This window comes from Taudactylus pleione, unplaced genomic scaffold (genome assembly GCF_031769625.1).
Source record: "Taudactylus pleione unplaced genomic scaffold, aTauple2 ptg000053l, whole genome shotgun sequence".
Classification (NCBI taxonomy): domain Eukaryota; kingdom Metazoa; phylum Chordata; class Amphibia; order Anura; family Myobatrachidae; genus Taudactylus; species Taudactylus pleione.
This window is the reverse complement of record NW_028284455.1, coordinates 26641849-26662132: the sequence shown is the minus strand read 5'-3', so window position 1 is coordinate 26662132 and position 20284 is coordinate 26641849. Positions and strand designations below refer to the sequence as shown.

Genomic DNA, 20284 nt, shown 5'->3' with positions numbered 1-20284 from the left:
TACTCACTTATCTTGTGACTGAAGCCCCTCATGACCACTTAAGAAAGAGGCAGGTTCTTAAATAAAAATGTGACATTTATTTATATTTTCTTGACCTTTAAATAATCATGCAGTAACCTCACCTCCCCTATTGTGAAGGCACTGGCAGGCACCTCACCTCCCCTAGCCACCCCCCCCCGGCTGCAAATAGTAATGGCGCTGACAGGCACCTCACCTCCCCTAGCCCCCCCCGGCTGCAAATAGTAATGGCGCTGACAGGCACCTCACCTCCCCTAGGCTCCCCCCGGCTGCAAATAGTAATGGCGCTGACAGGCACCTCACCTCCCCTAGCCCCCCCCCCGGCTGCAAATAGTAATGGCGCTGACCAGGGGCTGGCTGGCAACATTTAGCCTGGGGGGCAAATGCATGCAGGCGGCCCTGGCAGAGGAGTAGCATGTAGCCAGGGTGCCCGAAAGAACGTGCGTGCTATGGCGCCCCCCCCCAGGAGAGGACACCCTTATGCAGGCCTCGAGTAGTGCCCCCAGTAGTGATCCCCCCTATGCAGTGCCCCTTGTGCCCCCAGTAGTAAGCCCCTTATATAGTGCCCCCAGTAGTGGTAACCCTTATGCAGTGCCCCTTAAATAGTGGCCCCAGTTGTAGTCTTCCCCCTATGCAGTACCCCCACTATTGCCCTTTATATAGAGCCCCCAGCAGTGGTCCCTCGATGCAGTGCCCCCAGTGTAGTCCCCTCCCCCCTATGTAGTGCCCCTAGTAGTAGTCCCCTCTCCCCTATGCAATGCCCCTAGTAGTAGTCCCCTTGTAGTGCCCCTAGTAGTAGTCTCCCCCTGTAGTAGTACCCCCCTTGTAGTGCCCCCAGTAGTAGTAGTCCCCCCTTGTAGTGCCCCCAGTAGTAGTAGTCCCCCCCCCTTGTAGCACCCCCAGTAGTAGTAGTCCCCCCTTTGTAGTGCCCCCAGTAGTGGTCTCCTCCTTATAGTGCCAGACTCCCCGCAGTAGACACACATAATATAAAAAAAACAAAAACACTTACCTGACACCCGCTCCTGCTCCTGGTCCCGCCGCCGAGATCAGCTCCTCCGTCCGCCGCTTTGCATTATGGGAGTGACGCGTCATGGGAGTGACGCGTCATGGGAGTGACGCGTCATGGGAGTGACGCGTCACTCCCATTACCCACTGCAGTAGCCGGAAGATGTCCGGCTCTGGCAGTGGGAGCAGCAGCCGATGAGAGTCTGTCTGACTCTCATCAGCTGCTAAAGCAAACACACAGCTGCCGGCTCCAGCGGCTGTGTGTTTGTGCTGTGTAGCACTGACCGAACTCCGTCCGGTCAGCGCTACACACGCGGTGCAGTGTGTGTCACAGTGACACAGACTGCCCACGGCCCGCATGACGCTGCGGCCCGGGGGGCACATGGCACCCTGCCCCCCGGCCCAGCCCGCCACTGGCGCTGACAAGCACCTCACTTCCCGTAGCCCCCTCCCTTGCTGAAAATGGTAAAGACAATGGCCAGACGGTAGTGGATAGATCTACTTCAGTATTTGTGCCCTGACGTCATCAGTTACTATCCACCGTCATTCCCTACTATCCATGTGGGCATAGAGGGGGAATAAACACCTGTGGCAAGCAAAGCGAGCATGTGAGGGGACACATTTCTTCACTACAACAGAATTCTACAGAGGATGCAGTTGCAAATTCATGTGTCACATAAGGCTCTAGTCATTATGTTAATTATCATTAACATTTCAACTTTCGGCGAGCGCCGGAGCAATTAATCATTGCTCCACTGCAGAGACAGTTGATCCGAAAATCGGTGTTTCTCCGAAACCTTTTAATGCTCCTTTCGGATCAGTGAATCTTTAGGAGTAGTGAAACTAATGCGCCTGCGTGAGCTAGAGGGCCTGATTCACTATGGATCGCTATTCTGCTTATACACACGCAACGCAGTTGCTAATATCAGCTGTGATAGTTAAATGTTTGCATTGCAATCGCAGCCCAACATTTGGATGCCCACTTCCCCTTACTCACATAATACTATATACTTGTCTAACATAAAGAAACAATCGATAACATCGAGTAACATTGGACAGTTAATGGAGACCAGATCTTACTCAGGAATTGCTTACTTCAGCGCACACTATCAGACCTCAGGCAGCCACTGGTATTGCAGTGGGTAATTTATGCATGCCCCTGCAATGCTATTGAAACGCATGACCACCTTCCTCCCCGTCACCACCCACAAAGGCACTTCCTGTCAATAACTCTGCCATGGGTCAGCATAACCTCTGCGATCTCTGTACCTGATTCAGGAAGGATTGCTATTCTGCTAGAGCGCATAAACCACAGTTACTAATATATGCGGTGAAATGCAATTGTTTGCATTCACATTGTGATCACAGTTTACCATAAGGATGGCCACTTCCCCTTCCACACATCCGTATACTTGGGCAATATAGCAAAATAATTCGGCAACATCGAGTAACATTGGACCCATACACACAGTTAAGGCAGGTCAGACCTCACTCAGGAATTGCTAACTTCAGCAAATTCTATGAGGCCTCAGGCTGCGTATGGTTTTGCAGTGGGTAATTTATGCACGCTCCTGCAACAGCATTGCAATGCACTGGCACGCCTGCGTTCTCCTGACCACCACCCCTTTGCCACCCACAAACGGCAGTTACTGTCAATGAATGTGTTCTAGGTCTGCGAGCCTCTGCAAATGCAGTTCCCATTGCAATTGTTAGTTTGCCCACTGCGATTCATATGCATGCGCAATGCGAATTAATCGACCAATTGCACGCATCTTTGCTACTGCGATCCTTGAATATTGTAATTTTGGAGCTTGATGAATTTCTGTCCCCATACTAGTGTATGAGGACAGCGGGCCATTTCGGGAGAGAAAGGTAAACAGGTCCTGTGATATCTCCAGCATTACCTTTTTAATGAATGGCCCAAAAACGTAATTTCTACAAAAGCAGGTGAACATTTTAATTTTCACCTGCTTTTGTGGAAATTAAATGATCATGAATAGAGCCCATAATGTGTAAATGTTCAAACTCTCCCAACAGACTATGAACAAATGTACTTGGCACAGATGTTCTTAAAGTTCTTATTCATTCTTTGTTTTAAAGTTTTATTTAAGATGGAAGAAAAATGACAGCAGTTTCTCAGTTGACTTCATAGATCTACAATGATCAGGATTTGATTTAGCGCTCCAGAACTACACACAGGGATTTATTCAGAGTAAGTTACAAGTTAAGCATAGACTTTTTTCAGTCTCAACCTGCGATTTTTTAAATTGAGCATATTTTTTTTTGTCTCATCTGACTTGAGACAAGGAGGCTGAGACTGGGACTGGTATGGCTGTGTAATAATGGGAAGTGGACATGAATGCGACTGCAGTGAGTGTGAAATCGCAATTAAAGTAAAGTAAAGGTGTGTTCTGGGCATACTTACTCTCCCAGATCGTATGGGAGGCTCCCGTAAAATCGGATGGTGCTCCCAGCTGCCCAGAATAGTGGGCAAGTCTTCCAGAGCCACACAACACCTGGCTGCACTTGCCCACATCCCAATTAAAGTGGGCGGTACAGGTGGCTGATTATGCAATTTGCGTAAAATTGTGTCATCATGGTTCCACCCCCAGCTTCACAATGCAACTATTCAAGGCATTGTAAAGCAGAGGGCGGAGCCACAACACGAAAACTTTGGCACATCACCAGCACTGCCCACTGTGCTAACCTGACCTCCCCCCACACTGCCGTCCTGGCTGAGCCATCCTGGAGAAGGCAGCCGAATGGACAGCAAGTATGGTTCTCGAACTGTAGTCTCAAGTCAACACAAACATGGCCACCAAAAAAATTCAACTGTATCCTTCCGTATCTATGGCAGGTGCAGATTTTCCGCCTGACTATGGCCTCTTATGTGAATGATAACGTGTCTGTGTACGCAACCAATTTAGTGACATGCCCACGACACTCCCATAACATAAGACGAACCATCTGCGCATCTTAATAGCCACTTCCCAGTCACCGCCAAGGATCGCTCAGCACTTTCCAGACATTTCTAATACCATGCATCATAACTGCGCCTTTGTGCGGACACACTCTGTAACGCACCGTACAAGTTTTTAGGGAATTTTGCACATAAACAGTAGCAAAAAGTCACCCAACTTTGTAAAAATCGACATTGCTTGCTACTCTGAATCGAGCCCACTATGTGCTTTTATTATCTGTACAATATTTGGATGTCCTAATCTGATTACTTAGTTCTGCTTTAGGGCCATGTTTATCTATTTTTAAAATAAATAAATAATTCCAGCAGTCTTGTTGAAGTTTTCGGGAATAGAATTGTTGCCATCCAATTTTTTGGTTTAAGGAACCATAGCGCTTACTCCATTGTAGGATAAACTAATCGATTTACCTGTCTTTTAAAGAACTGCAGTTCTGCAATCAAAAAGTAATTTTCTACCTGGATCAACCTGTGACTATCACAGTGAGAGAAAAAAAAACTTCACTTGTATGAATTCATTATCTTTAGCAAGTCTATTCTTCCGTATAATCAGTACAGGCTTTCTCATTTTCAGGCTCTTAGTCAATGTGCCACTCAGCGTTTTCATGTCTGTCTTTTTTCTATAAATATATTGCTGTCCTCACCTGGCATAACTGCTCCAAAAAAGAGGTACTTACCATTGCTGTTTTAGGGAAACTATATAGCAGTCTTCTTTATTTATAACTAGCCAGTACTGAAACCTAATAACTATTTAGTACATTTGATACATTTTTCTATTTTTTGTTTTTATCTAGCATGTTTTAGAATAAACAAACAAAACATTGTGTTCAATAAAATATATTATATATCTGAATATCATTTTTTATACTTCCATTGCTGTGGCCTTTGCATTTTTATTATACAACACACAAAGAGGTATATTTACTAAAGTGCAGGTTTATAGAAGTAGAGCTGTTGCCCATAGCAACCAATCAGATTCCAGCTATTATCTTTTAGAAGGTGCAGGATAAATGATAAGTAGAATCTGATTGGTTGCTATGGGCAACAGCTCCACTTCTAAAAACCTGTAAATATATCCCAAAGTGTAATTTCGGGAGTGTGTTATCAAGAAAATTAAAGCCTGTCGTTTCTTTAGCTAAAACATAGCAAAATGTAATTTGTGTAGTACTTGAAGAAGATGGAATTGTTTTATTTTTTTTCTCTCTCAGTATTGACTGTGTTATTAAAATGCTGTCGAATTTTACAGCAGAAATGTATAGAACAACAAACGTATAGCATAAAGCAAAGGCATACAAAACAGATGGTATTTCTTTGGGGACTACAGCAATCATTACAGAGATTGAATTCTTTTGCATTATGCCGAGTGAAGGAGTTTCCCATCATGGCCCAATATGATTTGCTGTATTTCTCATTATTCATAAAACTATGATTAATGCAAGAAATTTTGTCTGCTTTATCATTTCGGTAAACGCCATCTACAGTTTATGATCATAAAGCCAGCAGCTGCTCTGAAAGTATGATGAAGAGGAATGGTGGCTAAACTTATTTGTATTTTTCACACCAATACAATACTTAGCTATATAATTAAGGGCACTGACACCAAAATAATTATATTTAGAGGTTTCTAAAAACCTTAGCTTGACTGCAGTGTCCAACTATTGTCTGCCACGTGTTCTCATTCAAAACACTGACACTGCGCATGATGGAACTAAGCAAATATACAGTCATTAAGGAAAATGTGGACAGTAAAACTGTAGATACAAAACACGAAACAATATTTAACAAAATTGGCTACCTGCATATAGGATACATTTAGAAGAGGTTTTATATTGTTATGTGGTGCAAGTGCAGTTTTTGGGAGATTTGGTTCTGTGTATTTATTTCTGTGTTTGTGAGTCTACATCTGTGACTTAGTGTCTACTGTATGTCTTTATTTGTGTGTATGTCTACTGTATGTGTGTGTATGGCTACTGTATGTGTGTGTATGTCTACTGTATGTCTGTGTATCTGTGTGTCTGTAAGGCCCTAAGAGGGGTGAGCGGGTCAGGATGCAGATGGTCAGAATACCGATTTTACTCATTGTTAAATGTCCTGTAGTATATTCAGTGCAATCGTCAATATAGCAAGTAATTGAGGACTGGAGGAATTTTTAAGACAAGAAAATACTAATTGTTCACTTTTAAAGCATTAAAAAATACATTGTAATAATTATTGTATAACAACACATTGTTATAGATTATTATCAGTCTACATAAGCATGACACATTTTTCTCTGTATCATTCAGAATAATACACAATTCATTGTCACTATGTCAATATCTGAATATTTCTGGTCTATTGTCTTTTGCAGGACTTGCTTAAAAGATGTCATTCAGCGGAAGCCTCCTATCTCTTCCAGCAGGATAAATTCTATGACGTTCAGTATGACACTGGGGACAAATCTATTCAGTGCAGTAGACGACCAGATGCATTCAAATTTTGGATGATGTGGAAAGCTCTAGGGACCATAGGACTTGAGGAAAGGGTAAACCGTGCCCTAGCATTATCAAGGTACAATATTTATATAACTCAACCTTAAATTAAATAATCCCAATTGTGTAGGTTACACACATATGTTACAGACCCATACTGTTGAAACTCAAGGGAATTGGTGTTCATACAATAGTTTATATACGTCGGATTCGCAGAGCAATTCTGGTCATCCAAGTCACTTGAGTGCTTATTAGTTATACTATCTGGGCATTAACTTCAGTATATTTCTATTGACTGCTGCAATTTTTAGTATGTTCAGTAATGTTAATGAAGCCATGCTTCCAGTCTCAATCCAGTCTCATCTCAGTCAGTAGGACAAGAGAAAGGAGTTTGGTAAATGTGACTGACTGCAAATAGGTTGCAGAGATGGATTCTTTTTAAAAAAATTCAAATTGCTTTTAAGTTTAAGGCTGATTCTGAATAAGGCCCTCAATAAAAATTTGTAACAATTAGACGATGTTTACCCAGCACGAAATCGCCGGCATGCGGCAAGTGCATACACGCGTGCCGCAGCATGGCATTGTTAGCGATATCCCCTGTCGGCCCTGCAGTATAGTCGATGGGCGATGTCGCTAATCACCCGTGGGAGCGCGCATATCATGGGTACACACTAGACGATGTACCCAATTTGTCGCCCCGATCCGCAGGATGAGACAACATATCGTCTAGTGTGTACCTAGTATTAGGTTCACCAAGTTTATTTTTTTTTTAGCTGTGTGTATTTTAAATCAGTATTTACAGATGATACACCTAGCTGTGTGTATTTTAAATCAGTATGTACAGATGATACACCTAGCTGTGTGTATTTTAAATCAGTATGTACAGATGATACACCTAGCTGTGTGTATTTTAAATCAGTATATACAGATGATACACCTAGCTGTGTGTATTTTAAATCAGTATATACAGATGATACACCTAGCTGTGTGTATTTTAAATCAATATGTACAGATGATACACCTAGCTGTGTGTATTTTAAATCAGTATATACAGATGATACACCTAGCTGTGTGTATTTTAAATCAGTATGTACAGATGATACACCTAGCTGTGTGTATTTTAAAACAGTATGTACAGATGATACACCTAGCCACGATCCCCTTATGTTGCGCCACGCCTGACCTGGCTGTTTTCTCCCGGAGGGGCAGCCAGAATGTCGGCAAGTATGCATAAGAGAAAGCTGTGGCCACTGCATCACAGCACTTTGGGGGTCATTCAGACCCACTCGCGAGCGGCAGTACGCTCGCAAGTGGGTCGATGGTCCCCACTGCGCATGCGCACGACGGAGGGAGCTCCGTCGCGCGCATGCGCAAGACCCGGCGAGCGAAGGACTTTCCATCGCTCCGGGTCTCGTACCAAAGGGGGCGTGCTGTCGATGTTAATTGACAGCACGCCCCCTTTGGTGGGCGTGCCGGGTCGTGCCTGCCAGACGGAGGCGTTCCCATGGGAACGCCTACCGTCTGAAGCCGGCCCCACTGACATCACTAGTGATAGAGCCAAAATCACTCCTGGCCTTGCGGTTGAGAAACCCGACCACAGGGTTTCACTCGCAAGTCCGATGGTCGCGATGGTCAAGACCATCCCGACCATCTTGTTGCACGCTCGTATATGCTGTGGGTGGTGACCGACAGCTATACGAGCGTCCAGGAGGACACTCCATATTAATGGAGGAGGGCCCTGATTCAGAGCGAGCGCTCTGGTCAGAGCGTCCGGCTCTGAATCAGGGCCTTTGTACACAGATTCACTCTCATTCACACACAGATGTACAAGTATCACACATGAAATTGATCAGTGAAATCTAGAAGAAGCTGTTTTGTCACTCCCAGTTGTTTTATTCATGTGAATCAGACGCATATTTTGAAGTGCCTTATTTTAATTTTGCATTATTGCAGCTACATTTTCAAGTGTGTGCTAGTACACCTAAATGATCCGTGTAGTCACATAAACGTGCACAGGGTGTCCGATTTAGATTTTTCAGTCTCATTAAAGGAACATTTCCTGGTGATGCAGAGAAGATAGAGCCGTCCTTATTACAGGTGTCATCTCTATGACATTTGAAGTGTTAAGTAAGCTGCATATTAGCAAGTTACAGCAGCTTACACATATTGTTTGGTCTTTGGTTGAGCATGAAATGTGAAATCTAACACTATAATACTGATTCAAAAATTGCTCATATTTTGTGGTCTTTGCTTCAGTACAAACTATGCCATCTACAATTATCTTTCAAATATTTCTTATTACAGTGTATTGTAGTTTTACAGACTGATGAAATCAATTGCCACGCAGACTGGAACAGGGACATATACAGTAGAACAGGGTTGAATTGCTGGATAGGTAATTAAAAATCTAAATCAAAGTATCAATGTAGCAATAGGGTTATAAATAAATGCTGGATGAATTATAAATTTGACTAAAGAACTCATTTAAGAATCAATATTCTAGATGTAATATATACTCATATAATTACTATTTTCTCTGCCTCAAACAAATGTAATTGTCCAAAGCAAACATTAGGGATACATAGAGGCACATACAAACACTTTATTGTGATGTCACACACCTACTTTTGTGTGATTGCACTTGTTTTTAAGGATGAGCACGTACAATGGCGGCTCCAGGAGTGGGGCTGCAGCGCAATCCAAAATTCAAAAAGGGGAGACACTTCAACTGCCAGTGAGTCCCAACCATCTATGGGCTGTATTCAATTAACGGCAAAAATGGCAATTTTTTCAGCCATTGGCGGAAATGGCCGTTTTCGCCAAAAAAAAAGGCCATATTATCGCCAAAAACTGGAGATAAGTTTTCTCCATCCCAGACCAGGTGGAAAAAAGAAGCAAAATCCCTATTTTTGGCTTAAAATGTGTGGATTTCTTTCAGAACCTATTGGACACCCCCCTAATAATAAATGATCCCAAAAAAATTTGTAAGTTGCGCACTTTGGCAAAAAACGATTTTTGTAAAAAAAAAAAGTTGAAAATGGTTTTAATGTATTGGGCCTGATTTTTCACGGGGCGGAATGGATGAGTGAAGTGTTTTAAACATCGCACGCGGTCGCAGCAGGCGCTTTTTTACGTTTTTTAAAAATGTGTTTTTACGACACGAAAATATACTTGCACCCATTTTAATGTACCCTCAATTTACGTGGAACAGTAATTTCCTGGAAAAAAATAGCTTTGTATCATTTTCAATGGTTTTTATTTTTTTTCCCCAAAAATTGCGCAGTCGTTTTTCACCAAAGTGCGCAACTTACAAAACATTTTTTGGATAATTTATTATTAGGGGGGGTGTCCAAAGGGTTCTGAAAGAAATCCCCAAATTTTTTGCCAAAAATAGGGATTTTGCATTTTTTTTCGCCTGGTCTGGGATGGAGAAAACTTATCTCCAGTTTTTGGCGAAAATATTGCCGTTTTTTGTCGAAAAACGTCTGTTTTCGCCAATGGCGAAAAAAACGTCCATTTTCGCCGCTAATTGAATATGACCCTATGTTTGGCAGTGTTTGAAATGGCAGTTGGTGTGGCTGCCCTATTTCCACCTGTGAAGCCGCTACTGAGCACGTAGATTTGTGAGCTAAAATAGCTTTGATGATGTTGGGAGGGGGGATTAAGGGCATGAACCCATAAGCAAAAAATATTAGATAGGCTTTGTCTGTTAGTTTCAATGGGATAGAATTTTGCAGAAAGGTACAGTACACTTCTAGGGGCACTGCCACCAAAAGGTTTTAGACACACAAATGTGAGAAACTTAATACAGAAAGTCCCTATGTCCACTCACTGGTATAATGAATGTACACTGAGCAGTACTTTAACACTACTGACTCATTTTAGTATACAGTGTAGAAGTAGAAGGAATATTTTCAGTGTTATGGAAAGTTGCCATTAATGGTCCACCAATGATCTGCAATAAGATATTTTCTATGAGGCTTATATATGGTGCCAGACTGCACTCCAAATGGTGATTTCATGACTGCCCTTCATAATTAGGAACTTAATAGAATGTATGTGACAGAGGGCCTGATTCAGCAAAGAACGCATTTGCGTATACGCATGCAATCGGTCGATTATTTTGCACTGTGCATGCATATGCAACGCAGTGTGCGTACGCGAGTCAGATGCTGTGGCCAGAACTGCATACACAGAGGCTATGCAGACCCATGGTAGAGTGATTGACAGGAAGTGCCGTTTGTGGGTGGTGACGGGGGTGGCTGTGGGAATGCAGGCGTGCCAGTGCATCTCAACACCGTTGCATGAGCGTACATAAATTATTCACTGCAATACCAGACACCTCCTGAGTACTCATAGCGTGCCCAGAGTGAGGTCTGGGCTTCCTTAACTGTGCGTATGGGTCCGATGTTACTCGATGTTACTGATTAATTCGCAATGTTGCCCTTGTATACAGATGTGAGTAAGGGGAAGGGGGCATCCTTATGTCAGGCTGCGCATGCAATGTGAATGCAAACATTTAAATATCACCGCTAATATTAGTAACTGTGGTGCGTGTGTATAAGCAGAATTGCATTCCTTGCTGAATCATGCCCAAAGATATTAGCAGCTTATGACCACTGGTAAATTTGTCTGATCATTTTCAAAGCAGCATTGGTTATAGCAGCACCAAACTGATTACAAAGGACAGCAAGTACTGTCCTGCAGAAACAGTCCTAATAGTAGATCTAATTTCCAAGGTGCAGTGAATGCACACGAGAAATCACTTTGGGTTTGCACCAGTGTGCCTAGAGCATACTCCCATCACATGTCAAGGTACTGTACATGCATAGTTTGAGGTCTTTCATAAGATGGATACAGATGTGTCCTGCTACATCTGTGCTCCATACTCCATGTAGTACACCCTGCTAGTCGCGCTTTGCCATGACATATTGAGTCACTTCGTAGCGTACTGAAGTGCTGGTAAAGCCGGAGAGTGTAATACAACTTTCTGTTCACCAGATGTTTGCATGCATAAAAAAAACCAATGGAATGTCTGTAGTACCGCTCATTGATTGGCTAACCGAACTTGTCATTCAGTACGCTATAGTTGTCATGGGTCAAGAGCTGTAATTGAGTGTATAATAAAGAATTAAATCATTCAGTGTACAAGTCCTGATTACACTTTTGAAAACCAATTTATAAATGTGTTCTGTCATCAAATATTATAGATTATTATGCTAGATACTAGGGGTGTGCACTGGCCACTTTCGTGTTTTGTGTTTTGGTTTTGGATCTGGATCTTTCTTCGTGTTTTGGATCTGGATTGGTTTTGCCAAAACCACCCTTCCGTGTTTTGGGTTCTGGGTTTTGTGTTTTGGATCTGTATTTTTTTTTTAAAAAAGCATAAAAACAGCTAAAATCACAGAATATGTTGGTTTTTCTGCTCCTATGCCATTATTAACCTCAATAACCTTAATTTTCACTAATTTCCAGTCTATTTTGAACACCTCACACCTCACAATAGTGTTTTTATGTCCAAAAGGTTGCACCAAGGTAGCTGGATGACTATGCTAAGCGACACGAGTGGGCGGCCCAAACACGTGACCCATCTAGGAGTGATATTGCAGTGGCAGACAGGATGGCAGTTTGAAAAACTAGGCCCCAAACTGTACATAATGCAAAGAAAAAAAAGAGGTGCAAGATGGAATTGTCCTTGGGCCCTCCCACCCACCCTTATGTTGTTTAAACAGGACATGCACACTTTAACAAAGCAATCATTTCAGCGCCAGGGTCTGCCACACAACTGTGGCTGAAATGATTGGTTCGTTTATGCCCCCACAAAACAAGCTGGCAATTAATCTGTCCCTGCACAAACTGGCTCTACGGAGGCAAGATGTCGTCCTCATCCTCCTCATCCACCAATTCCTCACCCTCTTCAGTGTTGTGTACATCCTCATCCTCACAGAGTATTAACTCATCCCCACTGGAATCCACCACCACAGGTCCCTCTGTACGTTCTGGAGGCTGGTCTCCCTGGAAGAGTTGATAATTCATTTTTCTGAACATCATCTTCTCCACATTTTGTGGAAGCAACCTCCTACGCCTTTCGCTGACAAGGTTCCCGGCTGCACTAAACACTCTTTCGGAGTACACACTGGAGGGGGGGCAACTCAGGTAAAATAGAGCCAGTTTGTACAGGGGCCTCCAAATTGCCTCTTTTTCCTGCCAGTACAGGTATGGACTGTCTGACATGCCTACTTGGATGCTGTCACCGATAAACAGGGAGGATTCCGCACAGAAACATAATTAGAATTGTTATGACCAACCATCTATGTCTATAAATAATTTATACATCCCAAAATTGTTGGTGGTGCTCCCACAGCCCAAATATAACAGATTATTTGAACAAAGAAAAAGTAAGGCTATTCTTGGGGCACACTTATATAAGAATTCATGAGTAAAATATAACTTTTATTAGTATAGTAAAAACATACCAGATACATACATAATGTTGTTGGCGAAAATATAGTGGACAATTTCTGCAGAGTACCCCACACCAAATAAAGGGTACCAGTTATTATGCTTAATTATGAAATGACACAGAAAATACCATAGAAGTCGGTATATAGGCTACACAGTATGCAGTCTTATGATCCCCATTAAACAGTACAATATATGTCTACAGAACCTGGTATTCTTAAGTGGTCCCCCACATTAATACTAACCAGGCCTATCACTGGATCGCTTCCAAGATCAGACGGATTTGGGCATAATCAGTGAAGTATGACTGTAGACCATCGCTACTGAAAATATATGGGGATTCACCCTATGCACACGGTCTGAGCCTATTATAAAATGTAGGACTATTCTCAGCAGAGAGGTCCAATTGATAGTTCGTTGCTGTCAAGACAGGTGATGCATAGGCATGCCTTACTTGTGATGCAATCAGTTATGCATATATAGCATAAGCATATATAGCTTGTAAATAACACCACATAGATAACTGTGTCTTAAAATTATAATGCCGAGTTCCATATACACATAGAAAATAGGAACTCTACCCTTGGTGACAAATGAAGTAACAGAGCCTAACACAGCACATTGAATATTCATGTACTAAATGCAATCATCACAAAAAATGAGACATCATTGAAGTTATAGATAATAGTGATATTCTGTGATAGCTGCAACTAACACTCCTTTTCCAGATGAATCTCTTATGAATAAACAATCAAAATCCCATGTTATTGCTATGCTGAGGCGAAGTAGCATACAGCCTCAGTATCCTATTTACATGTCACCCATAAGAAAAAGAGGATGCATAGAAAGATAGCTACATTAGATGGAAAGTGAACTAAGTAGCAGGGATACGTTGTATAGAGTAGCAATAAAGAGATAACTATGGAGAGGAGATATTCAATATAAGGTAAGCTATGACTTCATAAGTCAAACCAGCTGGCCAGACATGGTAATCTGCCAGTTTTATACGTTACCAGTGTGGGGAAAAAACAACGGAGCCCAGTCCGTGCACTGACTGGGCTGTCCTGGATATTAGCAGACTGTCATATGAAGGAGGACGCGCGTTTCGCCCGCATCGAGGCTTGATCACCTCATGACATCTTCATATGACAGTCTGCTGATATCCAGGACAGCCCAGTCAGTGCACGGACTGGGCTCCGTTGTTTTTTCCCCACACTGGTAATGTATAAAACTGGCAGATTACCATGTCTGGCCAGCTGGTTTGACTTATGAAGTCAAAATGTAGTGGTCTGATTTCAACAGATTGACCACCCTGGAATCCTGGCAAAGCGAATGAAGGGCTTCATCCACAAGTCCCACATGCCGAGCGGAATCGCTCCATCTTAGCTCCTCCTTCACTTTCTCCAGCTGCTTCTGCAAAAGCCTGATGAGGGGAATGACCTAACTCAAGCTGGCAGTGTCTGAACTGACTTCACGTGTGGCAAGTTCAAAGGGCTGGAGAACCTTGCACAACACGGAAATCATTCTCCACTGCGCTTGAGTCAGGTGCATACCCCCTCCTTTGCCTATGTCATAGGTGGATGTATAGGCTTGAATGGCCTTTTGCTGCTCCTCCATCCTCTGAAGCATATAGAGGGTTGAGTTCCACAGCGTCACAACCTCTTGCTTCAGGTGATGGGGGGGCAGGTTCAAGAGTGTTTGCTGGCGCTCCAGTCTTTGGCACGCAGTCGCTGAATGGCGAAAGTGGGCAGAAATTTTTCGGGCCACCCAAAGCGTCTCCTGCACGCCCCTGTCGCTTTTCAGAAAATTCTGCACCACCAAGTTTATTGTGTGAGCAAAACATGGGACGTGCTGGAATTTGCCCAGATGTAATGCCCGCACAATATTGGTGGCGTTGTCAGATATCACAAATCCCCAGGAGAGTCTAAGTGGGGTAAACCACTGGGCGATGATTTCCCTCAGTTTCTCTAAGAGGTTGTCGGCGGTGTGCCTCTTACTGAAACCGGTGATACACAGCATAGCCTGCCTTGGAACGAGCTGGCGTTTCTGAGATGCTGCTACTGGTGACGCTGCTGCTGTTGCTGCGTAAGGTTATACATCTACCCAGTGGGCTGTCACAGTCATATAGTCCTTAGTCTGCCCTGTTCCACTTGTCCACATGTCCGTGGTTAAGTGGACATTGGGTACAATGGCATTTTTTAGGACACTGAGGACACTTTTTCTGACGTTTCTGTACAGTCTCGGTATCGCCTGCCTAGTGAAGTGGAATCTAGACGGGATTTGGAACCGGGGACACACTACCTCCATCAATTGTCTAAATCCCACTGCACTAATGGCGGATACCGGATGCACGTCTAACACCAACATAGCAGTCAAGGCCTCAGTTATACGTTTTGCTTCAGGATGACTGCTGTCGTACTTCATTCTCCTCGCTAAGGACTGTTGGAGGGTCAATTGTTTAGTAAAAGTAGTGGTGTTCCTACTTCCTCTCTGGGATGATGAACGACTCACAGCAGCAGCAACAGCAGCAGCGGCAGCAGGAGGCGTAGCAATGCAGGATCCTCCGGAGGAATCCCGGATAGGAGAGTCAGTCATGCCAGTGACATGGCCTGCAGGACTACTTCCGATCCTGACTAAGGAGGAAATTGATGAGGAGGGAGTTGACGGTGTGGTTTGTAGGCGCTTGGATACAACAGGACAACGGGATTTAGGTGTCCCTGGACTACTTACGGTCTTAGTCAAAGTTTCTGAACTTGACAGTAACTTTTTATGAACGCGCTGCAGGTGCCGTATAAGGGAGGATGTTCCTAGGTGGTTAACGTCCCTACCCCTACTTTTTCCACCTTTACATATGGTACATATGGCAAGACAGTTGTTGTCTGGATTTGGATAGAAATATTGCCAGACCAAAGAGGTGGAATGTTTGGTCTTCTGCCCAGGCATGACCGTGATGGGCTTTTTCATCCCACGGACAACAACTGTCTCCCCCGGAGCCTGATTTAAACAAACCACATCACCATCAGAATCTTCCTCGCCAACTTCCTCCTCAGCGCCAGCTACACCAGTATCCTCATCTTGTTGTACTTCAACAGTGACATCTTCAATTTGCATATCAGCAAGTGGACTGTGGGTGCTCCTTTCAGCACTTGCAGGGGGCGTGAAAATGGTGGAAAGAGCCACCTCTTCCCATCAAGTGTTGGGAAGGTCAGCCATCGCAACCACCACCACACTTGGACTCTCCTTGGGGATTTGTGATATCTTCTTAGAATGCACAGTTCTTCGCTGTGCTTTTGCCAGCTTAACTTGTTTGACTTTTTTAGTGGGAGGAGGGCTTCCATCGTCATGTGAAGCTGAACCACTAGTCATGAACATAGAGAAAGACCTTAGCCGTTCCTTGCCACTCCATGTCGTAAATGGCATATTGGCAAGTTTATGTTTCTCTTCAGATGATTTAAATGTTTTTTTCAAGGTCATTTTCCTGAACTTTGTCATTTGGGATTGTATGTGCCCTCTACTATGACACTGGGCATCGGCCTTGGCAGACGACGTTGATGGCATGTTATCGTCTATGTCATGACTAGTGGCAGCAGCTTCAGCACTAGGAGGAAGTGGTTCTTGATCTTTCCCTATTTTATTTTTATCGGAGAAAGTTTGGTCCTCCATTTATGTTATATTGATATATACGTACGGCTAAGGCGCACACAAACACAGAAAATAATTTTTTATTTTTGTTGGAGACTAGTGCACTTTGTGGGTTACACCACCCTTTAAGAAATGAGCCAGCCGGCCCTTTACTTATGGGACACAGGCGCACGCTTGGCACTACTTTGTTGATGCACGTGCGGCTACTGCGCACACAATTCACAAACACAGAAAATATTTTTTTATTTTGTTTGGAGTGTACTTTGGGGGTTACAGCACCCTTTAACGGACAAGCCAGCCGGCCCTTTACTTATGACACAGGCGCACGCTTGGCACTACTTTGTTGATGCACGTGCGGCTACTGCGCACACAATTCACAAACACAAAAAAATATATTTTTATTTTGTTTGGAGTGTACTTTGGGGGTTACAGCACCCTTTAACGGACAAGCCAGCCAGCCCTTTACTTATGACACAGGCGCACGCTTGGCACTACTTTGTTGATGCACGTGCGGCTACTGCGCACACAATTCACAAACACAAAAAAATATATTTTTTTATTTTGTTTGGAGTGCCCTTTGGGGGTTACAGCACCCTTTAACGGACAAGCCAGCCGGCCTTTTACTTATGGGACACAGGCGCACGCTTGGCACTACTTTGTTGATGTACATGCAGCTACTGCGCACACAATTCACAAACAAAAAAATATATATTTTTATTTTGTTTGGAGTGCCCTTTGGGGGTTACAGCACCCTTTAGTGGTCAATCCAGTCGGCCCTTTATTTATGACACAGGCGCACGCTTGTAACTACTTTGTTGATGCACGTGCGGCTACTGCGCACACAATTCACAAACAAAAAAAAATATTTTTTTATTTTGTTTGGAGTGCCCTTTGGGGGTTACAGCACCCTTTAACGGACAAGCCAGCTGGCCTTTTACTTATGGGACACAGGCGCACGCTTGGCACTACTTTGTTGATGCACGTGCGGCTACTGCGCACAAAATTCACAAACACAAAAAAATATATTTTTTAATTTTGTTTGGAGTGTCATTTGGGGGTTACAGCACCCTTTAACGGACAAGCCAGCTGGCCTTTTACTTATGGGACACAGGCGCACGCTTGGCACTACTTTGTTGATGCACGTGCGGCTACTGCGCACACAATTCAGAAACACACAAAAAAAAAAATTTTTATTTTGTTTGGAGTGTACTTTGGGGGTTACAGCACCCTTTAGCAGTCAATCCAGCCGGCCCTTTATGTATGGGACACAGGCACACGCTTGGCACTACTTTGTTGATGCACGTGCGGCTACTGCGCACACAATTCACAAACACAGAAAAATATATTTTTTAATTTTGTTTGGAGTGCCCTTTGGGGGTTACAGCACCCTTTAACGGACAAGCCAGCCGGCCTTTTACTTATGGGACACAGGCGCACTCTTGGCGCTGCTCCTTCGTTGATGCACGTGCAGCCACAGTGCACACAATTCACAAACACAGAAAAATATATTATTTTATTTTGTTTGGAGCACCCTTTAACGGACAAGCCAGCCGGCCTTTTACTTATGGGACACAGGCGCACGCTTGGCGCTGCTCCTTTGTTGATGCACGTGCAGCCACAGTGCACACAATTCACAAACACAGAAAAATATATTTTTTAATTTTGTTTGGAGTGCCCTTTGGGGGTTACAGCACCCTTTAACGGACAAGCCAGCCGGCCTTTTACTTATGGGACACAGGCGCACTCTTGGCGCTGCTCCTTCGTTGATGCACGTGCAGCCACAGTGCACACAATTCACAAACACAGAAAAATATATTTTTTTATTTTGTTTGGAGCATCCTTTAACGGACAAGCCAGCCGGCCTTTTACTTATGGGACACAGGCGCACGCTTGGCGCTGCTCCTTTGTTGATGCACGTGCAGCCACAGTGCACACAATTCACAAACACAGAAAAATATATTTTTTAATTTTGTTTGGAGTGCCCTTTGGGGGTTACAGCACCCTTTAACGGACAAGCCAGCCGGCCTTTTACTTATGGGACACAGGCGCACGCTTGGCGCTGCTCCTTCGTTGATGCACGTGCAGCCACAGTGCACACAATTCACAAACACAGAAAAATATTTTTTTTTATTTTGTTTGGAGCACCCTTTAACGGACAAGCCAGCCGGCCTTTTACTTATGGGACACAGGCGCACGCTTGGCGCTGCTCCTTTGTTGATGCACGTGCAGCCACAGTGCACACAATTCACAAACACAGAAAAATATATATTTTTTTTTAGCACTTGGGGGGAGCACCCCTGATAGACAGAGCACCCCCTGGACAACACTACAGCACCCCTTTAGGACTGGGACACTGCACAGGACTTTGGAATGGACACAGCCCCTATGGACAACTGACTGCACAACACAGTCCAGCCAGCCCCTATGGACTTTGAAGTAGTGGACACAGCCCCTATGGACAACAGCAGCACAGGGCAGTACAGCACAGCACAACACTACACTGCACTACACTACACTACAACACTACACTACACAGCGCAGCCAGCCCTAACTCCCACCCTCCCTCTTCACTGTCCACAGCCGAGTGAGAAAATGGCGCCGATGCGGGTACCTTATATAGGATCCAAAACCTGCGAGACCCGGAAGGCGGGATGATGACATTTTGCCTCGATTTCAGATCCGAGTCAGGCGGGAAAAGTCGAGCCTGACTCGGATCGGCCTCGGATCGGGGGGGCTCGGATTTCAGAAATCCGAACCCGCTCACCCCTACTAGATACACGTATCAGCAAGATAACACCTCACTTTAGAAAAGTCAGTGCAACATTGTTCTGCAGAGATGTTCAGCACTCACATGATAACATGTCTTAGAAATTAACAGTTGGGTTTGAAGGGTACTGTATAAAACCATCACTGAACTACAAGTCTGAGCCCAGAAACTAGTTTTATGCACCACTTCTCAGACCCCACTACTAAATTCTAAGACATCACATCACTGTGTGAGTGCCGCACACACCTCTTTCTGCAGTGCCACAGTGAAGTCACTTACTGATGTGTACTGATTAGCGACATGTTGTACAAGTTACTTGTTGTTGGTGTTTGCATGTTTGCACACCCTTGATAGATATTAAGTTATATGTATATATATATATATATATTAGGGGTGTGCACCGGCCACTTTTCGTGTTTTGTGTTTTGGTTTTGGATCTGGATCTTTCTTCGTGTTTTGGATCTGGATTGGTTTTGCCAAAACCACCCTTCCGTGTTTTGGGTTCTGGGTTTTGTGTTTTGGATCTGTATTTTTTTGAAAAAAAGCATAAAAACAGCTAAAATCACAGAATTTGTAGGTTTTTCTGCTCCTATGCTATTATTAACCTCAATAACCTTAATTTCCACTCATTTCCAGTCTATTCTGAACACCTCACACCTCACAATAGTGTTTTTATGTCCAAAAGGTTGCACCGAGGTAGCTGGATGACTATGCTAAGCGACACGAGTGGGCGGCACAAACACGTGACCCATCTAGGAGTGACACTGCAGTGGCAGGCAGGATGGCAGTTAGAAAAACTAGGCCCCAAACTGTACATAATGCAAAGAAAAAAAGAGGTGCAAGATGGAATTGTCCTTGGGCCCTCCCACCCACCCTTATGTTGTATAAACAGGACATGCACACTTTAACAAATCAATCATTTCAGCGCCAGGATCTGCCACA

The 20284-nt window shown here is 43.8% G+C and overlaps 1 protein-coding gene and 1 pseudogene across 1 annotated transcript in view; one reads left to right on the top strand and one right to left on the bottom strand.

The window, feature by feature from the left end:
- GADL1 (GAD like acidic amino acid decarboxylase 1) overlaps nucleotides 1-20284 on the top strand; it is a 396024-nt gene that overhangs the window by 259492 nt on the left and 116248 nt on the right. The window contains exon 12 of the mRNA XM_088463515.1: nucleotides 6351-6550. Within this exon, the coding sequence (XP_088319641.1) occupies nucleotides 6351-6550 (200 nt within the window). The remainder of the gene's footprint in view (nucleotides 1-6350; nucleotides 6551-20284) is intronic.
- LOC148535317 (5S ribosomal RNA) lies at nucleotides 13130-13248 on the bottom strand (annotated as a pseudogene).